General features: G+C 39.4%; 1 protein-coding gene across 4 annotated transcripts in view; it reads left to right on the top strand.

Annotated features, from left to right (window-relative positions):
• The window catches only part of KHDRBS2 (KH RNA binding domain containing, signal transduction associated 2), a 640,432-nt gene that overhangs the window by 556,315 nt on the left and 58,112 nt on the right, over positions 1–26,005 (top strand). For all 4 annotated transcript variants that reach the window (XR_005291960.2, XR_006279815.1, XM_038395788.2 and 1 more), the window contains one exon: positions 4,909–4,967. Coding sequence is in view for 2 of the 4 variants with exons in the window: in XM_038395788.2 (XP_038251716.1) it covers positions 4,909–4,967 (59 nt within the window). In the remaining 2 variants the exon portion in view is untranslated. The remainder of the gene's footprint in view (positions 1–4,908; positions 4,968–26,005) is intronic.

The following is a 26,005-nucleotide window of genomic DNA, read 5'->3' as shown; positions in this document are numbered from 1 at the left end:
CAAGCAACTTCCTATAATTCTCGCATTGCTAATATTATCCTAACAACCCTATTATTAATGATTTCCTACTTATTGTTACAGCTTCAATAACTTCCATTATTATTCCTATAAGCATGCTTAGCAAATAAATTATATTTTACTCCAAACTATAAACCCTCCAAGATCAGGTCAGGGGCCAAGGGTCAACAATGTATTTAATGGACTGCAATGTATACTCAACACGGTTTACAATAGAGTGGATTAATGAATCAGCAGCCTGTCTCAGGAGATGAGAGTGTAAGTCGGGTTCATGTCACGAAATGAATTTACTTCACTTAACTACTGCTTAAAATACCATCTAAATGTGAGTTAACATGGAATTTGAAATACCATTTAGACATTTTCAGTGAGCTATGTTAACAAGTATTGTGTTCACAAACATAAAATATTTACTGTATCACAAACTGCTCCTCCTCTACACAATATAATACAGCTTGCTTCCTGTATTACTGGTTTGTAGAATAACATTTTGAATTCTGTTCATTAGCCATTGAAGTTCTATATGTTCACTGTAATAGGACTTCACTCTCTTATTAGTGTGTATGATGGTGTGGGTATTCTCCATTAATCAGAATAAAATAATTGTATAGAAGCAAGATATTTTAATTGTTCTTGCAGGTGTAACATTTTGCCGGGCTTCATATTTGTTTGTCTATTTTCTATTCAAGAGCCTGACCCAATGAGCATTGAAATCAATGGGTGTCTTTCCACTAACTTCAACGGCTTTTGGATTAGGTCCCCAAAGTGTATAGATTAGAGTCACTTGTTTTATACAATGAATTGGGGGAAAAGGATTTATTTCAATTATCTGGAGATTGCAAGAGGTGATTTTTTTTGTTTTTGTTTGTTTTCTTATTTCCTAACTCTGCTACTCCATCACTATTCCCACCCTCTTCCTCAGAAATGCAGTCAACAGGTCAAAATTATGCTGTTTAAATCACATTACATGAGATTTTTCGTACTGTTATCTGCCTATCTGACATGTCAGCTCTCTGTTTTGAGCATATTTTAGGTCTAAACTGTATGAAGTCTGAATATAATAAGACTGATTATTTAACCCCCTGTTTTATCACTCTTGTTATGCCCTCATGATTCCATTTAACTTTCCAATCAAATCACTAGAACCATATAGCATGGCTAGTATGTTCAATAGAATATTAGTTATATTCTTCCTAGTCAGCTCTAGCATATTTAGCATCAGTCTTAAGTGTTTATATGGCCATATCAATGCGGTATCTGAGCACCTGAAAACCTGCTTGCTGAAACAGTGACTTTTTTTAGTAAATATTACAGAATATTTATAGAAAATGTACTTTTAATTAAAAAATCATTAGTATTTGCACTGGAAATCTGATTATAAAAATGTTACCTAGCCAGTCAGGGAACAAACATGTTTGTTCGAAACTGCTTCAATGTCAAATATCAAATACTTGCAATGAATGTTCTCAAGAGAGCTATAGTACATGATTTTTTCTTAGGAATTATTCCAGGAACAATTATGAATAAGAATTGCATTCAACAAATTCAGAATCCGATTATGGGCATTTTGTCTACAGCAATGGTCAAATTGTGTCTAAGCAAATCATTGTTTCAAATTATTTGCCCAACTCTATTATCTTTATAGGATTTTTTTATCTGCAGTGTTAAATATGTCTCTGATTCAAATGTTAACCAATATTTTTTTTAATCTCCTGGAAAATAGCCAAAGTAATAATGCAATTGTGACAGTTGGATCACAGAAAACCCCTTAGGAACTGCCAACTGATGTGCTTAGACTACTTCTAACCCATTTTTCCTGCCAGCTTGGGACTCCAGAACCTTGCCAGTTTGAGCCAGACATGCTACCCTGCTACAAACCCAGACCCAGGTCTAAACCACCTCCCCAAACAGCTGCAGGCTTAACTGAAAACAGCTTAAGAAGTGTTCCTGTCTCCAACACTCAGATGCCCAGCTCCCAATGGGGTCCAAACCCTAAATCAATCCATTTTACCCTGTATAAAGCTTATATGCACAGCTGTTCCCCCCACCCCTCCAAGTAGGTTAATTAATAAGTAAAAAGTGATTTTATTAAATACAAAAAGTAGCATTTAAGTGGTTCCAAGTAATAACAGACAGAACAAAGTAAATTACCAAACAAAATAAAATAAAACATGCAAGTCTATGCCTAATAAAGTGAGAAAGTGATTACAGATGAAATCTCACCCTCAGAGATGTTCCGGTAAGCTTCTTTTACAGACTAGTCTCCTTCTAGTCTGGGTCCAACAATCACTCACACCCTTGCGATTGCTGTCCTTTGTTCCAGTTTCTTTCAGGTATCCTTTGGGGGTGGAGAGGCTATCTCTTGAGCCAGCTGAAGACAAAAGGGAGGGTCTCCCAGGGGCTTAAATGGACTTTCTCTGTGGGTGGAGACCCCCTCCTCTCTCCTATGCAAAATCCAGCTCCAAGATGGAGTTTTGGAGTCACATGGGCAAGTCACATGTCTATGCATGACTCAGTTTTTACAGGCAGCAGCCATTGCCCTCATGCTATCTTGAACGTCTCTAGGAAGACTTCTTATGTGGATTAGAGTCTTCCAAGATCCATTGTCAGTTAAGTGTTTCTTGACTGGGCACTTAACTTGCAAATTCCTTTCTAAAGAAGCTGACCAAATGCTTTACTAAGGTTACTTAAAATTAAACAAGTACACAGCCAATATTCATAACTTTGAATACAAAAATGATACATACATACAAATAGGATGAATATATTCAGTAGATTGTAACCTTTGCAGAGATATGTTACACAGCATATGTAGCATATAACATATTCCAGTTATGTCATATATACATTCATAAGCATATTTCCATAAAGAATTATGGGGTGCAATATCACCACAATGTTGAGGTGACCATGAAGGTTTTGGTATCTTTGTGAGAGCCTATCAGATGGAGCCTTTGATGAAAAAGGTCAAATAAAACAAACCAAAAACTTAACAGGAAACGTTATATTTGTATTTAGTTCACTGAGGGTGGAGGAAATACAATTCAGTAATATAGATAGATTGTAGGCTTTCGTTGGCAGTGCCTAGCAAACTGGGAATTGATCCTGATTTGGGGGCATGTAAGGTGTTACTGGAAAACAAATTATAAATAATAATAATAATTAATAATAATAATAGTAAAGCTAAAATATGATTAATTCAATCTCCATGTTAATATGACTTACCATTTTTGCTTCACAGATATGCTGGTGCCCATTACAGACAATAGCTGCAGATCATTAATTAGCAGCATGCAACAATGATCTAAAATGACCTCTTCATTTTTTGATAACCTGTTGTTATGAGCATACATGATCATTGTTGATCAACAAACAAATAACTGGCAAGCAGTAGTTTTGAAACTAGCTCTGATTTTCCACATCCTTGCACTTTGTATACTAGGTCTGTGCAAACTAGGTCTAAAAAAATCTACTATTCATTTATTAACTTATTACACTTACTTTGTACTGGTGCAAACCACTGCCCAAAGTTAAGGCTACATTTTAGTCATGGGTATTTTTAGTAAAAGTCATGGACAGATCATGGGAAGTAAACAAAAAGTCACAGCCCCATGACTTGTCCATGACTTATGCTAAAAATATCTGTGACTAAATCTTACCCGCTGAGAGGAGGACACTCCTGAAGACTGCTGCTGGTCCAGGCAGGAGGCAGCCAGGCCCCCCTGTCATTGGTCCAGGCAGGGGGGTAACCCAGGGGCCTGTTGCTGCCACCACTGATCCAGGCAGGGGACGGCCCGGGGCCATGTGGCTGCCACCACCGCTGGTCTGGGTGCGGGGTGGGGGATGGCCTGGGGCCCCACTGCCACCGCCGCTGGTCCCAGACCGCTGCTCCAGGGCAGCGCCAGGGACCAGTTGAGGGGCAGTCCTGGGGTCAGCCAAACCTGGGCTGCAAAATTCACGGAGGTCACAGAAAGTCATAGAAACCCATAAGGCTGTGGAGAATCAGGCCTTCACTTTGTATGGAATGTAGGCAGACCAACTTTGCAGGAAGTGTAATTGAAAAATGGAAAAAACAGCCAAAGTCCTCTGTAAAAGCAAGCATCTTAAGGTTCAGTACAAAAGGCTGTGACAGACTGACAATATCCTGTAATATCCTGAATAAACCTTATAGAATTAAAATAAGCTTTATTGAGTTAAGTTAAACCTTACTGAATTAGGTTAACACCTTTTAGGTACACTGTATTAAAAATGCAGTTGTGTATTGGTGTTGTATGTACTTCTCTATTAAGGAGGAGGGATGCTAATAAACTTCCTCAGTTATCAGCCTTGGAGAGACATGCATATACTAATTCAAACTAGATTCTCCAGAGAACAAAGAAAAGATTTTTTGATTAAAAATCCTGAGTTTAGTCTAACCTAAGGCTCCCTTTTTGATCTAGCAAATGAACAGGGTTCCTGGTCAATGGAGGGCCTCAATCTTTAGGGAAGGATTGAAAGGACATGGCCTACTAAGGTCCCAGAGAACAGTGTGCTTCTTCAGAGCTGAAGCTCTGATGAACTTTTAACCACAAGGAAACCCTAGGGAAGGATATTATAAGACTGCACCTTGTTCTTGTGAATTGAATTTCTATCCCTAACCATCTGCCATATCTTTGAAAAATAATTCCTATGTTCACATATTTTTGGAATGATTTTATTTTAAAATTAGTAGACTAAATGAAAATAAGAACTATAATATGTCCCTTCTAGATTATATTTGCACAGTGTCATTTGACTGTGTTATGCTTGCATATAAAGGTAATAACATTTTAACTTTTGTTTACCATTTAAGCTTTTGTGTTGATTCCTTCTGATTATAGTAACATTTCTTGCTGTCTGAATCTATTGCAGTGTGCCTGAATATTATGATTATGGTCATGGAACAAGTGAAGATGCTTATGACAGCTACGGTAAGGCCTGTTCTATTTTAAGTAAAAGTGTGAAATAAAAAAAACAATCAGTCACTGACAGCTCCAAAATTACTTCTACCTTCTTTTTTGGTCTGCTTTTACAGAAGCCCAAACTAAATTGATTTGTGTAATTCTACGGTAAGATTTGACTTATGGAACTGGGACCAGAAAATTGGACAGATCAATTTTGATCAAAATTTCAAAGGCAATTAATCACATAGATCAGTTTTAAGAGCAACAGTGAGCTTGCTGATTAGCGCCTGAGTATATTTCACAGTGTCAGTTGTCAGTCTTATTGATGTGACAACAATACTGTGTCTCTCCTGCTGTCATATCCATTATCTCAAGCAACAAGTATAACATAGTCAAAACGATTTTTTTATTCTTGGAATGATAATACCAACAACTCCAATTAAAATCCAGAGTTCTAAAATACTTCACTGCAAAATGCCATGTAATTTTTAACTTTCTTTGGATCAAATCTTGCTCCAAACTTCCCAGTCACAGAATGCCTGAACATGCTGGAACTGGGGGGAAGAGGATGTGAGGAGAAAGGATATCTTTGCTCCAAAAGGATTCCCTCTTCCCCAGTGCACCTGGGAAGTCAGTGGTAGTTCTGATGGCTCCATGACTGCACAGATCATGAGAAAAGCTCCCAAGAGAGATGGACAGGTGACAGCCACAGGGTTTGCTGCAGCCTCTCTCAGACTACAGTACCAGTGCTACAGCGGCTTTGCTGTAGCATTGTGACCTAGAAGAAGGATTCATTTCCACGTTGCCCAATGAACTCCACGGTGCATGACCCATTTACTTGAGTAAATGGGTTCCTGGTCCAGAACCGGGCATTAAAATATTACTTTAGATGGTGCATTGAAATCTATTCCTTCTATTTCTCTTGAAGGTTTTGCAGTAGATTTTTACACTCAGTTGGAAGATATGAGCCTGATATCAGACAGTGTATGTCAGCATAATTTGAATTAAGCCAACAGTGCCATGCTGATTCTCACCAGTTGAAGTGTGGCCCAATATGTTCGAAGTATAACATTTGATGTAATCTTAGTTATTAACTATAATAATGTGTATGGTGTTTTCCAAAACAAACAACAACAAGACAAGAGAATGATGCTGGAAATGAAAATTCCAAGCGCATGATAATTTTATTCATGCAGCTGTGAAGCAAATTTGAGGGCAATGCAAAGTTGCAGTTTCCTTTGTATTTGAACTGAAATTATGGTTTCTTAAGGGACATTGTCAAAATAATTGCATTGCATAATCAGAAATAACTTATTTTTGTATGTAATCAGTATTTGTGATACATGTGCTTTATACAATGTGCAGTGAAGCACATTTTCAGTGCTAAAAAGTAATAATATTAGTATATTCATATGGATGTGTGCAGTTCAGTTACCCTTGGTTTTGTTTCTTTTGTGTATTTATTTGCTGTTATCATCTTGAGTAAAAAGAATATAATCTCTTCCAAAAATGCTGCAAAAGCAGTGTCCCCTAACTATGGGGGGCATGGAGGAATGTTCGGGAGGGTGTGTTGCCAGGCCAGCCCCCATGGTGGGCGGGGAGGAAGCTCCACCGAGCCCCACTCTGTCTCCAGCCCAGCTCCAGCCCCAGCTCCAGCTCTGCTCTGCCTCCTGCACTGCCCTCAGCCCAGCTCTGGCCCCAGCCCCAGCTCTGCTCCACTCCCTTATTTGCTCCAAGCCCAGCTCTGCCCTCATTCCCTCTCTGTCCCAGGCCAACTATGCCTCTAGTCCCAGCTCCATCCCCCCTCCCCAGTTTTGCCCCCGTCTCTGCATTCAGCCCAAGCTCCTCTGCTGAGCCCACTGTGTAGTAATGGAGGGGTGTGTGGACAGATACCATTACTGGTAAGGGGAGGGCACAACAGGAAAAGTTTGGGTACCACTGTGCTAAAGGGTTGAGTAACCCAGAGAAGAATGATGTGAGCCCAGGATTGAGAGCCAGCTACTACTCAGTTCTTAACCTGTTCCTGACACTGACTCTCTCTGTAGATTTGGTCAAGTGACACCACTATACTGCCATTCCTTTGTCTGTAAAATGAGGATGATAGTACTTGTTTTCCTATCCAGGTTTTTGAAAAGGCTAATTAGTTAAGGTTTATAACTTGCTCATATAAGATCACTATTGTAAGATTATGAGTCACTCCGGTGTTAGGCTCCAGCCAATCCACAAGCCAGGAGAAGGTCATGTGACTCCCAGACCAGGTGTATAAACCCCACAGGAGGAACAACTGCTCAGTGTGCTCAATGTCACTCCAGGACTTGGAACTCTCTCCTTCCCTGAACGGTGGCAATAGACTCCCCAGGCCTTAGCCTGCTCCAGCCCTGTTCCTAGCTGGGCTCCAGCCTTGCTCTTGCTGCTTCCCTGCTCCTAGTCCTGCTCCAGGCTCTTTTACTTATTATACCTGTTTTATCAACAACATGCTAGAAACTTAAAATAGAGAAATCATTTTTCAATTTTTTTCCCCTAAAAATGGAGAGCATTTTAATCTATATCCTGGTTCCTGCTGGTTCACATGCACTAGCACATTCATAATGTTCGCTCATGCACCACTCTATTAGCCTATGTGTGCACTCTTTTTTTCTTCTTCCTAAAGAAACAAGGATTTAAATGGATTGTGTTAATCTCAATGTATGTGTATTCTGCATTTATCTTTTTTATTACTGTTCTCTTGTGCACACACTATATCTCTTCTCCTCACCCAATTATTTCAAACACTTCCCACCCCATCCACAAGCAGTCAGGCTCCACCTCATTCTCTATCCTTACATAACTTATACCCTTCATGTCCAGTAGATCTCAATTCTCTACCTCTGTTTGTGTAATCTTCCATGAAATTTCCTAATCCCCAACACTGTGTGAATTCAGCCTCCCCTTTACTTTCAGCACCTCACACAAGTCATAACTATTTCTCTCTCTCTTTCTCTTTCACCCCAGCTCAGCAACTAGTGATAGCTTCATGTCTTCTTGTGCCTCCAAAAACATATCTATTCCATTCCCTCTAGTCCACTCCTTTGTAACACTAAATTCCCCCGATTAAGACCACCACATAGACAAAACATGATCACCAGCCATAATGCCTAATTCCTTTTCTCCCTTCAAAACCCTAGAAAATCTCCATTTCCTTGCCCCTTCACATCCCATCTCACTTTCCTTGTCATCCCTTGTAAACATCACAAGATACATCTTTTCCCCTAGATTACCCATCCCTGCCCATGTGATTCCTGATTTCTTAAGTTTTCCCTATCAGCTATTTCCTCCATTCTATACTTGCTCCCACACAGCATTTTACAATTTCATTTCTTAGTCAATTTTCCAGGGGATGGCTGATGAGCCTCAAAATGTGAGAATCCTCTCATTCTTCAGTCTCACTATGTAAATTTCAGCAAATAATAACAATATTACTATATAGCTACTATATACTATGTAATATAGGGCTCTCTAGATTTTCAAAGTACTGTAAAAACATTACACACCACTTTGTTCCCCAGATAAGAGCTCTTAGCATGGACTTCTTAACTTTCCAGTTGGGCTCCTGCATAGCAGAACCCTTTCCTTCCTCCTGGAGTAGGCTAATATAGGTTCTCCTGTGCCCTCTACAAGAACCGGTGGTGAAAGCTGGTTGTGGCTCCTTCCTTAAATTTATTCAGCACTCCCAGTTTGGGTTGCAAGCATTAAGGGAACATGTTTAAGCAAAATACTGAAATAGAAAAGAATATGTGCCTCTATGGAAAAGTCCTGGAACTGAGCAGGAATAGAACCAATCAGGTTTTACAGAAATCACTTTAAACTATAGACTTGAATAGAATCATAGAAGATTAGGTTGGAAGAAACCTCAGGAGATCATCTAGTCTAACCCCCTGCTCAAAGCAGGACCAACACCAACTAAATCATCCCAGCCAGGGCTTTATCAAGCCTGACCTTAAAACCCGCTAAGGATGGAGATTGCACCATCTCCCTAGGTAACCCATTCCAGTGCTTCACGACCCTCCTAGTGAAATAGTGTTTCCTAATATCCAACCTAGACCTCCCTCACTGCAACTTGAGACGACTGCTTCTTGTTCTGTCATCTGCCATCACTGAGACCAGCTGAGCTCCATCCTCTTTGGAACCCCCTTTCTGGTAGTTGAAGGCTGCTATCAAATCCCCCCCTCACTCTTCTCTTCTGAAGACAGCACAAGCCCAGTTCCCTCAGCCTCTCCTCGTAAGTCATGTGCCCCAGCCCCCTAATCATTTTCGTTGCCCTCCACTGGACTCGCTCCAATTTGTCCATATCCCTTCTGTAGTGGGGGCCCCAAAACTAGATGCAGTACTCCAGATGTGGCCTCACCAGTACCAAATATAGGGGAATAATCACTTCCCTCAATCTGCTGGCAATGCTCCTACTAATATGCCATTAGCCTTTTTGGCAACAAGGGCACACTGTTGACTCATGTCCAGCTTCTTGTCCACTGTAACCCCTAGGTCCTTTTCTGCAGAACTGCTGCTTAGCCAGTCGGTCCCCAGCCTGTAGCAGGGCATAGGATTCTTTCATCCTAAGTGCAGGACTCTGAACTTGTCCTTGTTGAACCTCATCAGATTTCTTTTGGCCCAATCCTCCAATTTCTCTAGGTCACTCTGGATCCTATCCCTACCCTACAGTGTATCTACTTCTCCCCTCATCTTAGTGTCATCTGTGAACTTGCTGTAGGTGCAATCCATCCATTGAGCCGAACAATCTAGCCAGCTTTCTATCCACCTTATAGTCCATTCATCCAATCCATACTTTTTTAACTTGGTGGCAAGAATACTGTGGGAGAGCATACCAAAAGCTTTGCTAAAATCAAGATATATCACATCCACTGCTTTCTCCATATCCACAGAGCCAGTTATCTCATCATAGAAAGCAATCAGGTTGGCAGTGACTTGCCCTTGGTGAATCCATGTTGACTATTCCTGATCACCTTTCTCTCCTCCAAGTGCTTCAAAATGGTTTCCTTGAGGACCTGCTCCATTATTTTTCTAGGGACTGGGGTGAGGCTGTAGTTCCCTGGGTACTCCTTCTTTCCTTTTTTAAAGATAGGCACTATATATGCCTTTTTCCAGTCATCCAGGACCTCCCCCGATCACCACGAATTTTCCAAGATAATGGCCAATGGCTCTGCAATCACATCAGCCAATTCCCTCAGCTCCCTCAGATTCATTAGATCTGGACCCATGGACTTGTGCATGTCCAACTTTTCTATATAGTCTTTAACCTGTTCTTTCACCACTGAGGGCTGCTCACCTCCTCCCCATACTGTGTTGTCCAGGACAGCAGTGAGGGAGCGACCTTGTCTGTGAAGACTGCGGCAAAAAAAGCATTGAGTACTTCAGCTTTTTCCACATCATCTGTCACTAGGTTGCCTCCCCCATTCATTAAAGGTCCCATTAAAGGACTTTCCCTGACCTTTTTCTTGTTGCTAACATACCTGTAGAAACCCTTTTTTGTTACCCTTCATATCCCTTGCTAGCTGCAACTCCAGTTGTGTTTTGGCAATCCTGATTACACCCCTGCATTCTCAAGCAATATTTTTATACTCCTCCCTAATCATCTATCCAAGTTTCCACTTCTTGTAAGCTTCCTTTTTATGTTTAAGCTCACCGAAGATTTTTCTGTTAAGCCAAGCTGGTCTCCTGCCATATTTGCTGTTCTTTCTGCACATAAATGATGATAGTCTTAGTTTAGGTAGTTGTTGTTTGTTTGTTTTTTTACTATCCTGTACAATGTCATAGCAGGGATATATTATCCTATTAAATTCCAAAAGCGATGTAAGAAGAACTTTTCCCACTGTCAGTCTCTCTTTTTCTAGGGAGCTTCCCTTCCTCTTCTTTGGATTGACTGTGGAGTTGATGCAGATGAAATCCTTTCACTTAAATATATTGGACCTTGCCATAAGACTAACAAGCAAAGATTCTTGGGGAAACACCATTTAAAAAACTAAGGGCTCAGTCCCACAAATTACTGAATGCATTTCACAAGATGCTGAGTGCTTTTACCTCCCACTAATTCCCTTAAGTGTTTAAGGCACTCATTACCCAGCTAGAGGTGCTCAGCACTTGCAGGATTGGATCTAAATTTGGGAGCATAAACCAGGGTGACAGTGTCTTTTTTACTTTATACAGATGCTCATATTTTATAATGAACTTCGTGCAAGTGGATTAATTTATGAATACATGCTATTTCCATGTGTACCCATTGTTTTCCATAATTACATAATTTTGCATTTTCTCCTCTAGTGCTGTTGCCCTTCAGCAAGGTATCTGGCAAAAACATGAAGTTAATGACTTGTTTTATTATAAGCATAGTAAAGTAAAATGTATGGTTTAAAATGAAGTAGTATAATCAGAGTATAATATAGCAGAGACAGTCATGATGCACTGGGAAAAGCCCCTACTGCAGCCTGTGCTCCTCCTCTTTCTCTGAGTCTTGTTATTTTTCCCTAAAGGGTAGCCACTTATTCAATCAAGCCACTGAGACATGATATGTAGGTAAATCCTATACCTGTGAAGCTTACTGATCATGTCCAAACTGCATAAGCACTGACTTATAGCCCAGAATCCTGTCCCTCTAGCTGGACTAATCAAAAAACCTGGGGTGCATTCTCTGGGGTAGTTTCATCTTTAGTTGTTTGACAGTCCTGGACAGGAATCTAGAAGGAAAGTCCCCAGGACATTATAATGGTGATTGCCCTCTTTGTAGGAATACTAGGGAGTAAGGGAGGAGTGTATTGCCTCCCCATCCATCCTGCTACACATCTGCACAGGGCTGCTCGCCACCTAGCCCTTAACATCTTTGTCACTTGGGCTCGCATTCATTTTGGACCACTGCCCCCACCTTGTCATGCACTAATTGGTCAACTACACAAGCCTTAAGACTCCTGGACACCCTGTTTCTTGGACTCCCTTAATAGCTGCTTAGAAACTGAGGAAGTGAGGTTAAATGACATGTGTAAGATGACAGACTGTGTCAGTATTAGAGTTAGGATGAGAATGCAGGAGTTCCTGGCTTCCAATCTCCTGTGCAGACCATTAAGCTGTGCTTACAAAGGAGATGACTAAAAGGGGACATGATAAAAAAATACAAAAAAATGAATGATTTAGAGAAGACAGGTTAGCTATAACATGAGATATTCAATGGGATTTAAAGGTAGAAAATTCAAAAACAACAAGAAGAAGTATTTTTTCCAAAGCATGTAAGTAGAGTGTGGAGGACCCATTGTCACAGGAAGTCACTGAGGCCAAGAACTTGGCAAGATTTAAAATGTGATTGAACATTGATATGGAAATCAAGAATATCCAGAATTATAATTAATAATAAATGTTTTCAAAGGGATATTAAACTGCATGTCTTAGGCTTAAAACAATCTTTAAATATTAGAGACCAAGACAAGACCTAATGTAGGAGTCAAATTATCCAACGTTTCCCTACTTACACCTTCCTCTAAGGCTTACGGTAGTGGCCCCTGGCAGAGAGAGGATATCAGATTAGATGGACCTGGAGTACACTCCACAGTGGCTGTTTCTATGTCTCTCCCTCAAGTTCAGTATAGCATTTTTTCTAGATTTATGTTGTATGTGTACAGTGGAGGTAGCAAACAAAAGTTACTTTCCTCTATTCTTTTCTACTCTGGGTTCAGTTTTTTATATTCTACCAATCACCATAATATCTGATATCCTATGTATTATAAAACCCATTATGTAGGATACAGTGTACTGTAATGAAAATGTCCTTGATTTCCTGCAGATTTCCCTCAAATCTTTTCATTTGTGGCATCACCTTAGCTATCTCCAATGCAAATATACCTTCCAGATTAGATTTATGATCTCTTGTAAGGTTATGATTTTTAAACTCTGTAAGTAATGTGAGAGCATTTTAAATTCAGATATGATGGCTACTGTGGGGATGATATTAAAGTTAGTGTCATATTGTCAAATCCCTGTTTTAATTAAGTTATAATTCTTTGAAAAGTTCTATGCTTAAACCTGTCATATTCTTTAAACTTAGTGTATATCCAAAACCACTTGCACTTACATATATTATGATAGTACAGCATAAAAAATGTATAACCAGAAAAGAGAATAATTTTTATTGAAAGAGGCTCTTTCCATTTCTCCTATTATTCCTGAATTATACATCACTTTTATATGACAGTATAAGAATAAGTTAATCATGCCAACCATTCTTATCATATGTAGTATTTCACACCAAGTATTTTACTGCCTGTCACTCTAAGAATTGTACATTTTGAGAAACTAAGAAAAAATATTCCTGTAATGTGGTAGTGTATATAGTGATAACACATCTTCATTATTTTAGGCATGACAACAGTGTCACTGAACATATCACATTGAACCAGCTCACATTAATAGAAGGCTCATTTCTTCTGGAAATAACTTGAAGGGGAAATCAATCCCATGCTGTTGTGTCCATACTTATCTCACAATAACACAGCTAATGGCATGTCTCATCATTGTAGCATACTGTAGGAAAATTATGATTATTGTAATTAAACTATGGTAACAAGATGCTACAATTAAATCTCATCTCAACACATTTTAGTTTAACAGATGTGTCACATAGTTAATGACAGATTTCCTGCTATTTATAAAGGTCTGAAACCCTTACAAGTTATATATGACAAACTAATCTAATTTTATGTTTTAATAAACCATACTTGGGTAACAGAATCTGTATAATTACTATAGAAGTTTTAACACAACAAAGAAAGTTCTATCACTTACGGATAAAAACTGGAGCCTCAATGCATATAACATCACCCAAATCCAGCCTTTTCTCAGTATTTTCTCTGTTCCATACTGTAACTGGTGAAGTATTTGTAGAGAATAATTTATTTGATGTATTTCACCCTTTTTTCTGTTTGCAAGTTATCCACAGACAAACTTTGATTTTTACAAAAATATTTCTTGTTCTGAGATGTTTGACTAGGATTGTCAAAAATGGCGATGAATAATATTTGCTACTATGAGGTACAACACATGTTGTGATAGGCATGTGTAGGACCCTTGGATCTTGAAAGCTGTGTTGTGGGGGTGTTCATCATTTAGCAGTGGAGATATGTCTGCAAGGTTTGCATTTGTTGTTCTGGCAGAGTCTGGGGCCGTTTTGAGTTGGTGTGTCCTGGTCTGTGGGGATCTTGCTTTTGACGATGAGCTTAGAGAGACTGGGGAGTTGTTGGAAGGCCAGATGATGGGGTTCAGGAAACATTTCTTTCAGGATGGGATCCCCATTGTTGGGTTGTAGTTGTTTCATGATGTCCCGTGTGGGTTCAAATGTTGGGTGGGAGGGAACATCTAGGGGTGTTTAGTTGGAACGGGTTTTATTTCTGTATTGAAGCAGGTTCTCTTGGGATATTTGAATGGAGCTCTGTATAAGTTCAAAAGCTTGTCTCTCTCATCAACAACAGATATTACCTCACCTGCTATGTCATTCTAATATCCTGGGATCAACATGGCTGCAACAATACTGCACTCAATCAAATTAAACCATTATCTTAATTACTATCATATACTTTTTAACTGTCTAAACACCAGAGCTCAATTTTATCTCTTCCTGGCCACCTGTCCTGCAGAAATTGACCCTGGAAGAATAAAACAGAATAGAAAACCGTGCAAACAATATTGAAAAGTTAAATAAATTGCCAGCTCATGTCTCCATTATTGCTGGTAATTAGCAATGAATAGAATTGAAATTTGAATTAGAAAATAACATCTTCATATGCAAATTAGATGCAGTTAATACATGTTTCTTTTATTGTAACACAGTTTTACTCTATGTCTTAAAACAATCTGCCTTTGAATCACTTATATTTGTTGACTGTTTGCATTTGTGGAAGGATTAGCCATGATGCTGGAAAATTCCATTACAAAGTTTTGAAATGCTGGGTGAAAAATAGAAAAGAATATTAAAGATATTAATATATCTTTAATATTGAATGTCTTCAATATGTAACAGAGACTCACAACGACAAATATCTAACCCCTGAACCTTCTGGATACTGGACTAGATGGATTACGTATTTAATTTACTATGGCAAGTCCTATGCTCCTAAGCTTGCTTTGGTACTAAATAGCAAAATAGAAACAACAATTTTATTTAAATAATTTTCTCTTTGCTATGGGAGTACATACTTAGCCTCAGAAGTACTTAGGCATGTAGATACATTTGAGGATTGCATCTTAGCAGCTAATAATGGGAGCTTGAGTCATAAAATCCTAAGAGTTCATTTAAAGAAACTAAGGTTTCTTTTCAGGTAGACTGTCCAACAATACTAAAATCAAATTTCTGAATATAAGTCGTGCAATGAAACAATAGATCTAAAATATACCTCTCCTGCCTAGTATACTAGCAACTAACCACAAAATCATCCCTAACCATGTGTCTGAGCCGATATATAAATGAAGCAACGTCTCTAATAGATACAGGAAGCTTATTCAAAAAGCAATTAACATAATGGGTAAGAGGAAATGTGAATTTTCACTAACAGTGCTGAAATACTAAAACTGTACTTAATTGTCAATTGATCAAAAACCAAGGATGGTGGCAGCTAGTGATAATGACAATTAACTTAAGTTTCCCATTTAATAGTGGGTTCCAAATATTGACTCACACTAAAATTACAGCAAACTAAAAGAAGTATCCAGTTTAATTAAAAGGTCTCTGCTCATGAATTCATACATATTCCTACAGGAAAACATCATTAACTCATTCATATAATTGATCAAATGCATTTCCCATCAATGTAATCACTAAAAATCAAGAAAATCACTAGTTAAGACAATATTAATAGCCACACCCAATGCAATACACATGCCTTAACCAAAATACACTCAGACTCCTCAGCACTATAACAAATTCTCTTACATTTCCATCATGCTACCTACAGTATGCATATTCAGTTTCTGAAAACCACACACAATCAGATACACAACCTTAAGTCTCACCTCATATTTTCCTCTAGGTAATAATGACCTATTATAGACCTGAAGTGCAAAGGGAATTGTGTAGGGGTGAGGAATCTTGTTAGATATTGGGATGCGTGGTTGGTAATGTATGTGAGTTGGGAGGTGTGGCTATTAAGATGATCTCATCTGGTGATTTTTAATAATTTTGTTAATAAGAAATTCCTTCAACAACCTCAATTCTCAGTTAACAAAGTTGTATGTGGGGAAATTTCATTCTTTTTTTCATAATCAATAAAATGAAATGTATTTCCCTCTTAGCCTGCAGCATGCCCCCCACATTCTGAAATCCTACTCTTCTTCTGTAGCCCATGGCCTTACCCCCTAAATCCTGCATTCTCCTCTATGCTTCCTCCTTTGACCCTTTCCAAACCTCCTCAAGCTCCCATCCCATTCTTTTGTTGCCCTTGTGGTCTCCATTCCCTCTGTCTTCTGCAACCCCTCTTCCATGCCCTTTCCCGCTGGACCTATCAATGCCTTCTATTTATGCTCTCTGACTCCTTTCCTCCATTCAACTTTTAAACACTGAATTTTGGTAGCATTGATAATATCACAGCTAAAAATTAGAACAGGGTGGGGATTAGGGGCCAAGGATGGAGGAATTGACTAGAGTGGTGAGACTGAGGAGAAAGGCTGGGCAATGGTGCAGGAAGTTATGGAGTCAGGATGGGCAGGAGTTGCCAACAACCAAGGGGAGCAAGGGCTGCCCAGGACTCCCTGCTAATAGTCTGGCCCCACAGGTCAGCTCTTCAGCCTGTGCATGTACCACATCACTAGCCATGCTCCCCTGCCTGCCTTTTTTGGTTCTCTGGCTATAGCTCTTGGCAGCCACTCATTCTTTTTCTGTTTCCATTTATCCATGCTCTTCCCTCTGCCCAAGCCTCCCTTGGACATCTAAACCTGTAGCAGCTGAAGTTCCTCTTTGATTGAACTTTTACAATCTGTTGGGTCCTCTGGTGAACCTTGAGGTTCCTCAAATCGAGAAGTTGCCTTTGTAGCTTAGCGACAAGCTTCCCTTCTCAGGAAATATTGTCCAGAAGACTTCCTCTGTTTCTCCGCTCTCTCAGCCTTTCCCAGCCCTTCACCTGGGCACGGAATAGGGAAGACTTCCAAGCAAAGTCACCTCAAAAATGAATCTTGTTACTCTGCTATGCAGGACAATTCTCCTTCAAACCACCACGAGGGAGGCCTGGTCCAACAAATCTTACCAGGTCCATCAGACTGGGACTCACACTGCTGTAGCTTAACTTGTCTCAGGAAGGCTGGAGTGGTGAGCCATGAAGAAGGCAAGGCACAGAGGTAGTTAGAGATGGGGGCTAGCAGTCTGTAGCTAGGTAACCAAGGAGGTAGACAGAGCATGAGGATTAGTATGTCTGTGCGAAGGGAAGCTAGGCTGGGCATAAGATACAGAGGGAGCAGCATCAGACAGTCTAAACAGTTTGGTAATCTTGTGTGCCTCAGCCTCAGTTCATTTACAGTATCACACTTAAGTTATGTTCAAGATACCGAAAGAAACATGAAATTTAAAAAAATGACGGATTTTCAATATTCTGAATGGGCATATTCTTCCGCCACACTGCATGAAACGTATATCACAAATTCAGTTATAATCTCTTTTGTACGGGTGTTAATGTTGGAAAATTCACTGCAGAGCAGCAAATGAAAATTCTGCTTTAGCTGCAAATCTCTAAGCAACCTTAACAGTAGAGTTACAACCTACACCTCCATCTTAATCACAAGAGACAAGTGATACATTTAGAAAGTAATAATGTCTTGCCAGGCAAACTCTCTGTTTTTAGACAGTTTGTTGATGTGCAAAAATTTTAGAGCACCTAGGTCTAAGGTTCACATGAGTACTCAGAAGTTTGGATACATCTCCATAGTTTATCTGTACTGTGGAAAGATTTCAGGCTCACTCTTCTCTTCGCCTGTCCCTTCCTTCCCGCCGCAATGTCTCTGGCTGTCTCTATTCTTCTGTTCCATAATCTCGATTCTGTAAGTTTTCTATTCACCCCCTCTAGTATATACTTCCACACTGTCCTTCAATAGCCTCTCTCTCCTTGTGATCGTCAAAACATTTCCACAAGTTTTCTACCTCCACTGTCTCACATTCCCTTTTCAGACCACTATCTTTGTGATTCTGTCATGGAGATCATGCTAGCCTCTCTGCTGAGTACCATATGGCCTTCAAGTCAAATTACCCCTCATTCTAGAATGTACTATGTATCAGAACACATGTGAAAGGATCAGAATCAAAACCCTAGATTCCAGTAGATCTGACTTCAAATCCAGATTTCATGTCCTGTAGTGGTAACTGCAACTTGTTCCTACCCAGAACTAGCAGCATTTGTGGGCTTCCATAGAAAAGAAGATATTAAAGAGAGAACATATCAGGGATGCAGCTAGGTAGGTGAGTATGTGAATGCTGTGGGAGAAATAAGTCACTTCAGTATTCTGCTTCTGAGCTCCCTGTTCGATAAAGTATTGTTTTTAGTATTCTTTTTTAATAAATCTGAACATAAAATTAACTAGAAAAGGCCATGTTGTTAGGGAATATCTTTTTATTACAGTAAGAAAATCACAAAAAAGGGTCTCATTTTGAGTTGTACTACCATGCAATTGTAATAATAAAAACTGACCTTTATGAATCAGAATGATCCATTCAGGAGGACTCCCCATTGGGGGCCAGATGCACCCTGGCCCTTGTGCAGATGCACAGAGTTGGCAAGAATGCAAAAGCATTTCCCCCAAATGCATCCAACCATGCAAATACCAGGGACAGTTACAATCCCTATGCCCCAGAAAATCTAGGAACTGATGCCTTAGTGCCTGATCTAACCTAAATGAGACAAGGTGGGTGAGAGACCATGGTCATGCTATGGCCAGCGGAGCTAGCTTGGGTGCACAGTGTTGGCTGCACCCTCCAGAGAGACATTGTGCATACTAACCCCAGCACACTGTGTCTTTTGAGGCACAATCCCTACCTGAGCTACCCAACACCAGGCTGTTGTCAGTTACAGAATCTATCAGTTGGGGTTCAGGAAGCTGTGCAGTTCTGTGTAGTAGGTGATATAGTATCATGTACATAAAACAACATGGTTGGCATGGAGCCCATCAGAAGAAAAATCTTTGAACCTTGCTGGGTCTGGATGAATCAAAGTAGAATATTTTACCAAGATTGCTCAAATATTTCAAGCTACTAGTACATGGAAATATGCAGATTTTACTGGCATTTCACGGGCATTATTTTTATTTTTGATAGTGAAACCCATCATTTAAATTTGAGGTTCCTTGTGGGACCTTGAGAAATGGCAACATGGTGGGTCAGCTTATTTTTCTTAACACCCAGAAACATTTTGTTGCTTTAAAATCCCTTACTATAATAAAGAAGGGTGGATGAGAATTGCTCCATCATACAGAATTGCCCTATAGTACCTCGAGCAGGGAAGCTCCACACTCCTCAAAACATAGATATAACAATAGTGTGAACCTCGGCTATTAATAACTTCCCTTTATATGGATTTAAAAGATAAACTACATTAAAAATAAATTGAAAACTGTTAGTACTGCAGAGACCCGAGGTGAAAGGAAGAAGCCCCATCTAATTTCAGAGCGGTAGTTACTGGGCCAGAAGGAAGGTCATGGAAATGTAGGACATTGTGTATAGGGGTGAGTGTAAACCAGAAGGGAAAGAAAGGCAAAACTTACAGTTTGCAACTGGCGAAATAATATGGACTCAGCCTAATTGAAATGCTGTATGAATCTTAGTATAGATACAAGATAACTGATTTATTTTGTTTGCTCTTACCTTCCTATGTGACCTGCACAGTATGCTGTGCTTTTCATACAGAACAGACCATGTTTGTTATTTTGCCACTGACCCACATGGAAGAGCACTGCATACTTGCTTGTTGACTAACTGGTGTTTCCACCTTTGGCTGGTTGCCAGTTTCTTGGACCAGGCGCTGAAATTAGATCACTGGTTTAATTCATTTGAGACTGAACTAGTACCTTTATACCATTGCTCTGTCATAATTGTATGTGTGTTTCACATCCTTAGATTGCTGATCACAATCTATTTTACTGACACAAGATCTTATGCCTATTGCCTTCCTAGATGGCAAACACAAAGCTATAGACTTGCTAGCCATTAAATGAGACAGTCACGGTGAGATATGATAAAGAAACCTCATTGCATTAACTCTGATGCTGAAAAACATTTAGTGCTCATGTAGGTGTGATATTAAAATGTATTCATTATTTAGTATAACACTTGGGCAACATTGCAAGAGGAAATATTGTCTAGTGAACCAGGAGTCAGGAATGAGTGAGTTTTAATGCTAAATCTCCTTTAACTCACTGTGTGATTTACAGCAAGGCACATCATCTCTCTGTTTCCTATTCCCCATCTTTAAACTGGAGATAATGCATATCTTGTGGTGTTAGGTGTTAACTTGATTGAGAGAAAAGGTGCTGCTCTCCCTGCAGTGGGATTTATCTGTTGTGTCTCTGAAGGGCAGAAAAAGAAAGGCATTTGGATTGGAGTAAAGGGAGGGGGGAGAGAAAAAAACCCTAGAATGAAGTATGGAGGGGAAGGACACATTCATATAGAGCAGTGGTGGGCAACTGGCCGACGGGCCGCATAATCAGGGTAATCTGCTGGCGGGCCGCGAAACAGTTTGTTTACACTGACCATCCACAGGCATGGCCTCTCACAGCTCCCAGTGGCCATGGTTCACCGTTCCTGTCCAATGGGAGCTGCGGGGAAGAGGCAGCCAGCATGTCCCTGTGGCCTACACCACTTCCCTCAGCTCCCATTGGCCGGGAATAGCAAAACGCAGCCACTGGGAGCTGTGAGTGGCCATGGCTGTGGACAGTCAATGTAAACAAACTGTCTCATGGCCCAAGAGCAGATTACCCTGACGGGCTGCGTGCAGCCCATGGGCCGCAGGTTGCCCACCTCTGATATAGAGGAACAAAACACTTAGGGTGATTCTCCCTGATTGTGAAAATAAATAAATAAATAAATAAATAAATGGTTGATACACAGCAAAATTGGGATGGGATTATTACCTAATGGAAGAACTGGAAGAGTGTATTTTGGTTCCATCTTAGGGATACTACCACACATAGTGCTTTCTAGTGTGAGAAGTCCTGTTGAAAGTAAAAAAGGGTAAAGCTTATAGTTATGGGATGAAATTAACAAAGGTAAAATTTAGGCTGCACATTGGGAAACTCTTCCTGATCCTCAGCTGTAGGCAGCTGCAAAATAATCTCCAATGCACAAAACACTGGTAAATTTATTTCATTTTATTGTAATAGCGCACAGAGGCCAACCAGAGAGGAGCTCTATTATGCCACATGCTGCACAACTATATGGAAAATGACAGTCATTGCCACACAGACCATACCATCTACAACAGAGAACAGCTCTGCACTGGCAAGACTATTGATTAGATGGTTTGCCTGTTCTTCTCCCCTTCTAGGTTTTCAGGTCCAGAGTTAAACTGAGAGGTTCATTCCTTTGTTTGTCTCCAAGATGGCTGCCAGTATTGCTGCTAAAGCTCAACTAGTGGCTGAGAATGTCACTTTGTAATGTATGGGCATAATGTTGATCAGTGAGTGTGTGTAATGCCCCCCCTAGTGTCTGGCTCTTTCCACTAGAAAGAAACTACTAACAGCTACTGGAGCTCAAGTGGTTTCCAAGCTGAAGGTTTAGGCTTCTAGTTCCAGATCCCTTTTGTGATTTGCATAGAAATGTTGTCTGTAGCATCAGGAATGGCTACAATCTGACCCTCTAGGTACAACAGGGAAGCCTCTGGTGGCATACCAAGAGCAGTTGCTAGCTACTTTTTTCCAAGGACATGCTCTCTTAACACCTACAAACCTGAGCCTGCTACTTGATATTGCTGTCAATAGGATACAATTAAGATGCGGCCAGCACATTTCATTATTTTGGTCTAGCAAACAAGAAAAATTGATGTCATTCATTTTAATGATATATAGGCCCTAGCTGAGCTCCTCCTCTATCTTAGGGTAAGGATGACTTTCCCCTCTACGTGGGCTGGTAAAAATCAGCTTACTCCCTTAAGGAGGTAGAAGGCAAGGGAATAACTCGTAATTGCCATGAGAAGATGTGACCTGGGATGGAGCAGGGAGCCAGGAGCTGCAAATTAGGACTTTCCTCTTTTCCCAAAATCAGATGTGGGTACAGAAAGCAGCAGAGAGTTGATCTAGGAACAATGTTTGCCAGTAAAAATAAACTAGTCATCTGGGTGATGGCTGAAGGACTGCAGATTTCTCTTCTGTATTGGAGGAACCCTGAGGTGGGCAAATGTTATTATTTTGTCTTTGTATTGTGCACCTAGTGTGCCTGTTGCTATTTAAGTAATTTTTATTTATATAAATAAATTGCTTCTCCTTTTTTTCATCTAAATCTTACATCTCCCCAAGGCTTCCCTGGAAATGCACTCACACTTCAGCAAAGGGTAATTGAAGCCGCAGCACATTTAGAGCAAAATACCATTTTCAAAGGGTATAATGAAACAAACTGTAGAGTCTGTACTTTTAAATTCAGTATATGGGAAACTATTCCCCTTCGGGTGTAAGAAACCTGAGGAGTTAGGTTTATATCATATTGTCTGCCACTACTTCAGCCCTCCAGGTGATAGCTTTCCACAGTAAACTTTGGTTTTGTGTGACCATAAAAACCTTGATAATCCACAGAAGGACATTCTGAACATCTCAGGGGGAGGAAGGGATGGGAAGTGCAACAGAACCCTAAGTCATTCCTTCTGAAAGAATAGTAGACTATGTGATATACTTTAGTACTGTATTTTTCAAAAGCAAAAGTCATGTTAACATTATATTTCTTTTTCATAAGAAGGCATCATTTATATCTTCACTTTTGTTTCCATACCTTTTGTGTTTCCTTATTCAGAAAATGTATTTTCGTTACAAATTCTGTTGCCTATGTATTTACTCTAGAGCTATCCAATTATTCACTTACTAACCACAAACATCAATGATGTTTTAAAAATAAAAACGTGATCGCTTAGTTAGGTCAAGCTAAATAGTTTTACATATTATTGCTCCTTCTGGGTCCTTTGAAATATAATTTACCGTTGTGATTGTAGTATCCTGCTATGATTAGATGTTCCGATTAATCAGCTGTGAAAATGATGAGTGACCTGACTTTTTATGAGAGACTGGATTCATGTTTCAGAAATGCTTGTAGTTCCTAGCAAAATAAAAGCATAATAATAGTTGTCATATGTGTTCTGAGTGGAATACTTTATGAAATATCATTTTCATATTTTTGGAATTTTAAAAAGATACCAAGTGATCTCTACAATAGGCTCTGCATGCCAAACTTCAAAGACAAATGACTACAAAGCATTTTTTTCTGAACTTCAGGAATTGTTTTTCTTTTTAAAACAGAAGTTAGAACAATTTATAGTCTAGAAGATATTTGGTAGTTTTAGTATTAGTATTAGATCATGTACATTTCCTAAAGCTGATCTTTTTTTGATACAAGGTGATCTTTAAAACAGGAAGAAATTTCCTCATCCAGAGGACTGTAAGCTGCCCTTGCAGAGGAATGAAGTTGAAGATCTATTAGATTTTTCCACATCTACATTCTATTATCCCTGGTGAATCATCCCTGGTGAAAGTAGAACAACCCATTTGACTTCAATGGAGTTGCCCTCTTTAGAGAGTTGCATTTTACGTTACATGAATAAGCAGTTAATGTGTTGACTTGTTAATACTGAAAATATCACTTAACAGAATAATTATAACTCTTCCCTTTTATAATTTCATCCCTGTTGTGTACTTGTTAAAAAAGAAACATTGTATTACAGTTTTCTTATCACACTTTCCTAATTTTCTATAGCTGATATAGTTTTTAGGTAGAATAAACTTCTAGGTCTTCATTCTGCTCTCATCCACATACAGAGTGGGACAATTTGGGGACAAATCATGCAAGTAGCTTTGTTGGTTTCAGACACATTTTAAAATCATAAGAACTAGACTGAGACTTCAAGCACCAACCAAGGAGTAGTCCCGGGAGGCATTTTGATTAATTCAGACCCCTCTGAGGCACAATTCCTCCTCTACTTCCTCCTTATTCCAGAGGGGTGGTAATTTGCTGCTGGCCTGCCCAGCCATAGAATTGGTTGAATGTTATTCTGTCAGAAGATGCTCCTATCAAAATCAAAACTTTCCATATCAACTTGTCAATTTCAATAAAATTTCATTTTCAAAAGCAAATTGAAATGAAGCATTTCATAAAATGTTTTGTTTTGACTTTATCAGAATGGAATGTTTCAATTTTTGGAATTTTAGAATTTTATTGTGTTTTATATTAAAATTGAAACTGGAACAAAGTGTTTCAATTTTATTGGAACAAAATATTTTGATTCATTTTGCAGGCAGTTTCAAAATTCCTTGTTTTTGTTCCAGTTCAAAATGAAAACATATTTCAAAATTGCATAATTTCCTGCAAAATGGCCCTTCTGGTTCCTGCACAGCTCTAATCCGCAGTAAATTACAATACCCACAGCTCTAGCCAATTAACTAGGCAGTAAAGTGGGCTTGTACCATCCCTCTTGTCCTGCACACCCGTGCCTAATGACCAGGTATTACCCATCTAGAGATGTAAAGTGAGCCCTTTTTTGCCTGTGTAGGAGTGGAGGCCAAGTCACAGTTTAGCCAAAAGAAAAGGAGTACTTGTGGCACCTTAAAGACTAACAAATTTATTTGAGCATAAGCTTTCATGAGCTACAGCTGTAGCTCACGAAAGCTTATGCTCAAATAAATTTGTTAGTCTCTAAGGTGCCACAAGTACTCCTTTTCTTTTTGCGAATACAGACTAACATGGCTGCTACTCTGAAACCTGTCAGTTTAGCCACAAGCACACACATATCATATGTATGTTGACCACAGAGCTTCATTTCAAAATTACTTCTCTCACCTTCCTCACTATGATTACTATGTTATGCAATGTAAGGAAATGACTAGGAAGCATATTATGGATTCAGCAGACAGAAGGAGGTACTGTACTGTGAAGAGGAGACATAATCACACTAGATCCAATCCTATATAGGGTTTTATGTATGGTTGGAACACTGACCCTATCTGACCATCATCCTGGACTCACCAGATGTGCAAAAAAGATTTTTTAAAGAAAAAGGGCATTTTATAGTGTAAATGTTGCTGGCCTGGGAGCAGGCAAAGATACAACTACTTTTCCCAATTATTTGGTTTTTTATTGATGCAGGGTGTTTTAAGACATAGGGCAGAATGGAACTCTCTCTACATGTTAGTTTCACTCAATTGTTTGTCACTTTATCGCCTTCATAAATAAAGTGCATGAATAAATTATCAAAGGAAAGAATGGAGGAGACAGCTTCAGCAAGTATTCTACACCAGCTGAAATATAGGACCATTACCTCAACGCTCCGACTGTTCTAGAAGGTTCTTTCCCTTCCACTATAATCATCCTGGTTTAAAAAAAGAAAAATTGTGACATTTCTAAATGGAGATGAAGATTTTAAAGTTTTACTTTATATTTAATTCAAGGGTATCATTCTAAATCAAATCAAAATCAAATCTAAACCAAATCTAAATCTAAATCAAACAGCTGGCTAAATTTCAGGCAATATGGCTATCTTTCTGGAAATTTATTATGATTTTTTAATCTTCTTTTATAATGTTTGTGCGTATCTTCCTTTCTACAGAAACTTTTAGTCTCATGTTTTGGTGATTTTTAAAAAAATGAAACAAAATGACTACATATTCTTTAAGGCTCACGGTGGACCTAAGGCACAAAGAATACACGCACAACATGGCAACTCATGCTTTGGTGAGTTCTCTGGCCAGGCACTCACTAGACATCTCATATCCCCATCTCCCCCTTCTAGAAGTGGGGGAAAGTGGGCAAAAAAGAAATGGTTAGATTCCCCTCAAAGCTGCATCTTGGGTCCCACAAAGCTTAAGAATGGCCCCAC

Source organism: Dermochelys coriacea, chromosome 3, assembly GCF_009764565.3.
Source record: "Dermochelys coriacea isolate rDerCor1 chromosome 3, rDerCor1.pri.v4, whole genome shotgun sequence".
NCBI lineage: Eukaryota > Metazoa > Chordata > Testudines > Dermochelyidae > Dermochelys > Dermochelys coriacea.
The sequence above is the reverse complement of the archived record's forward strand: the minus strand, read 5'-3'. Positions and strand labels throughout refer to the sequence as shown.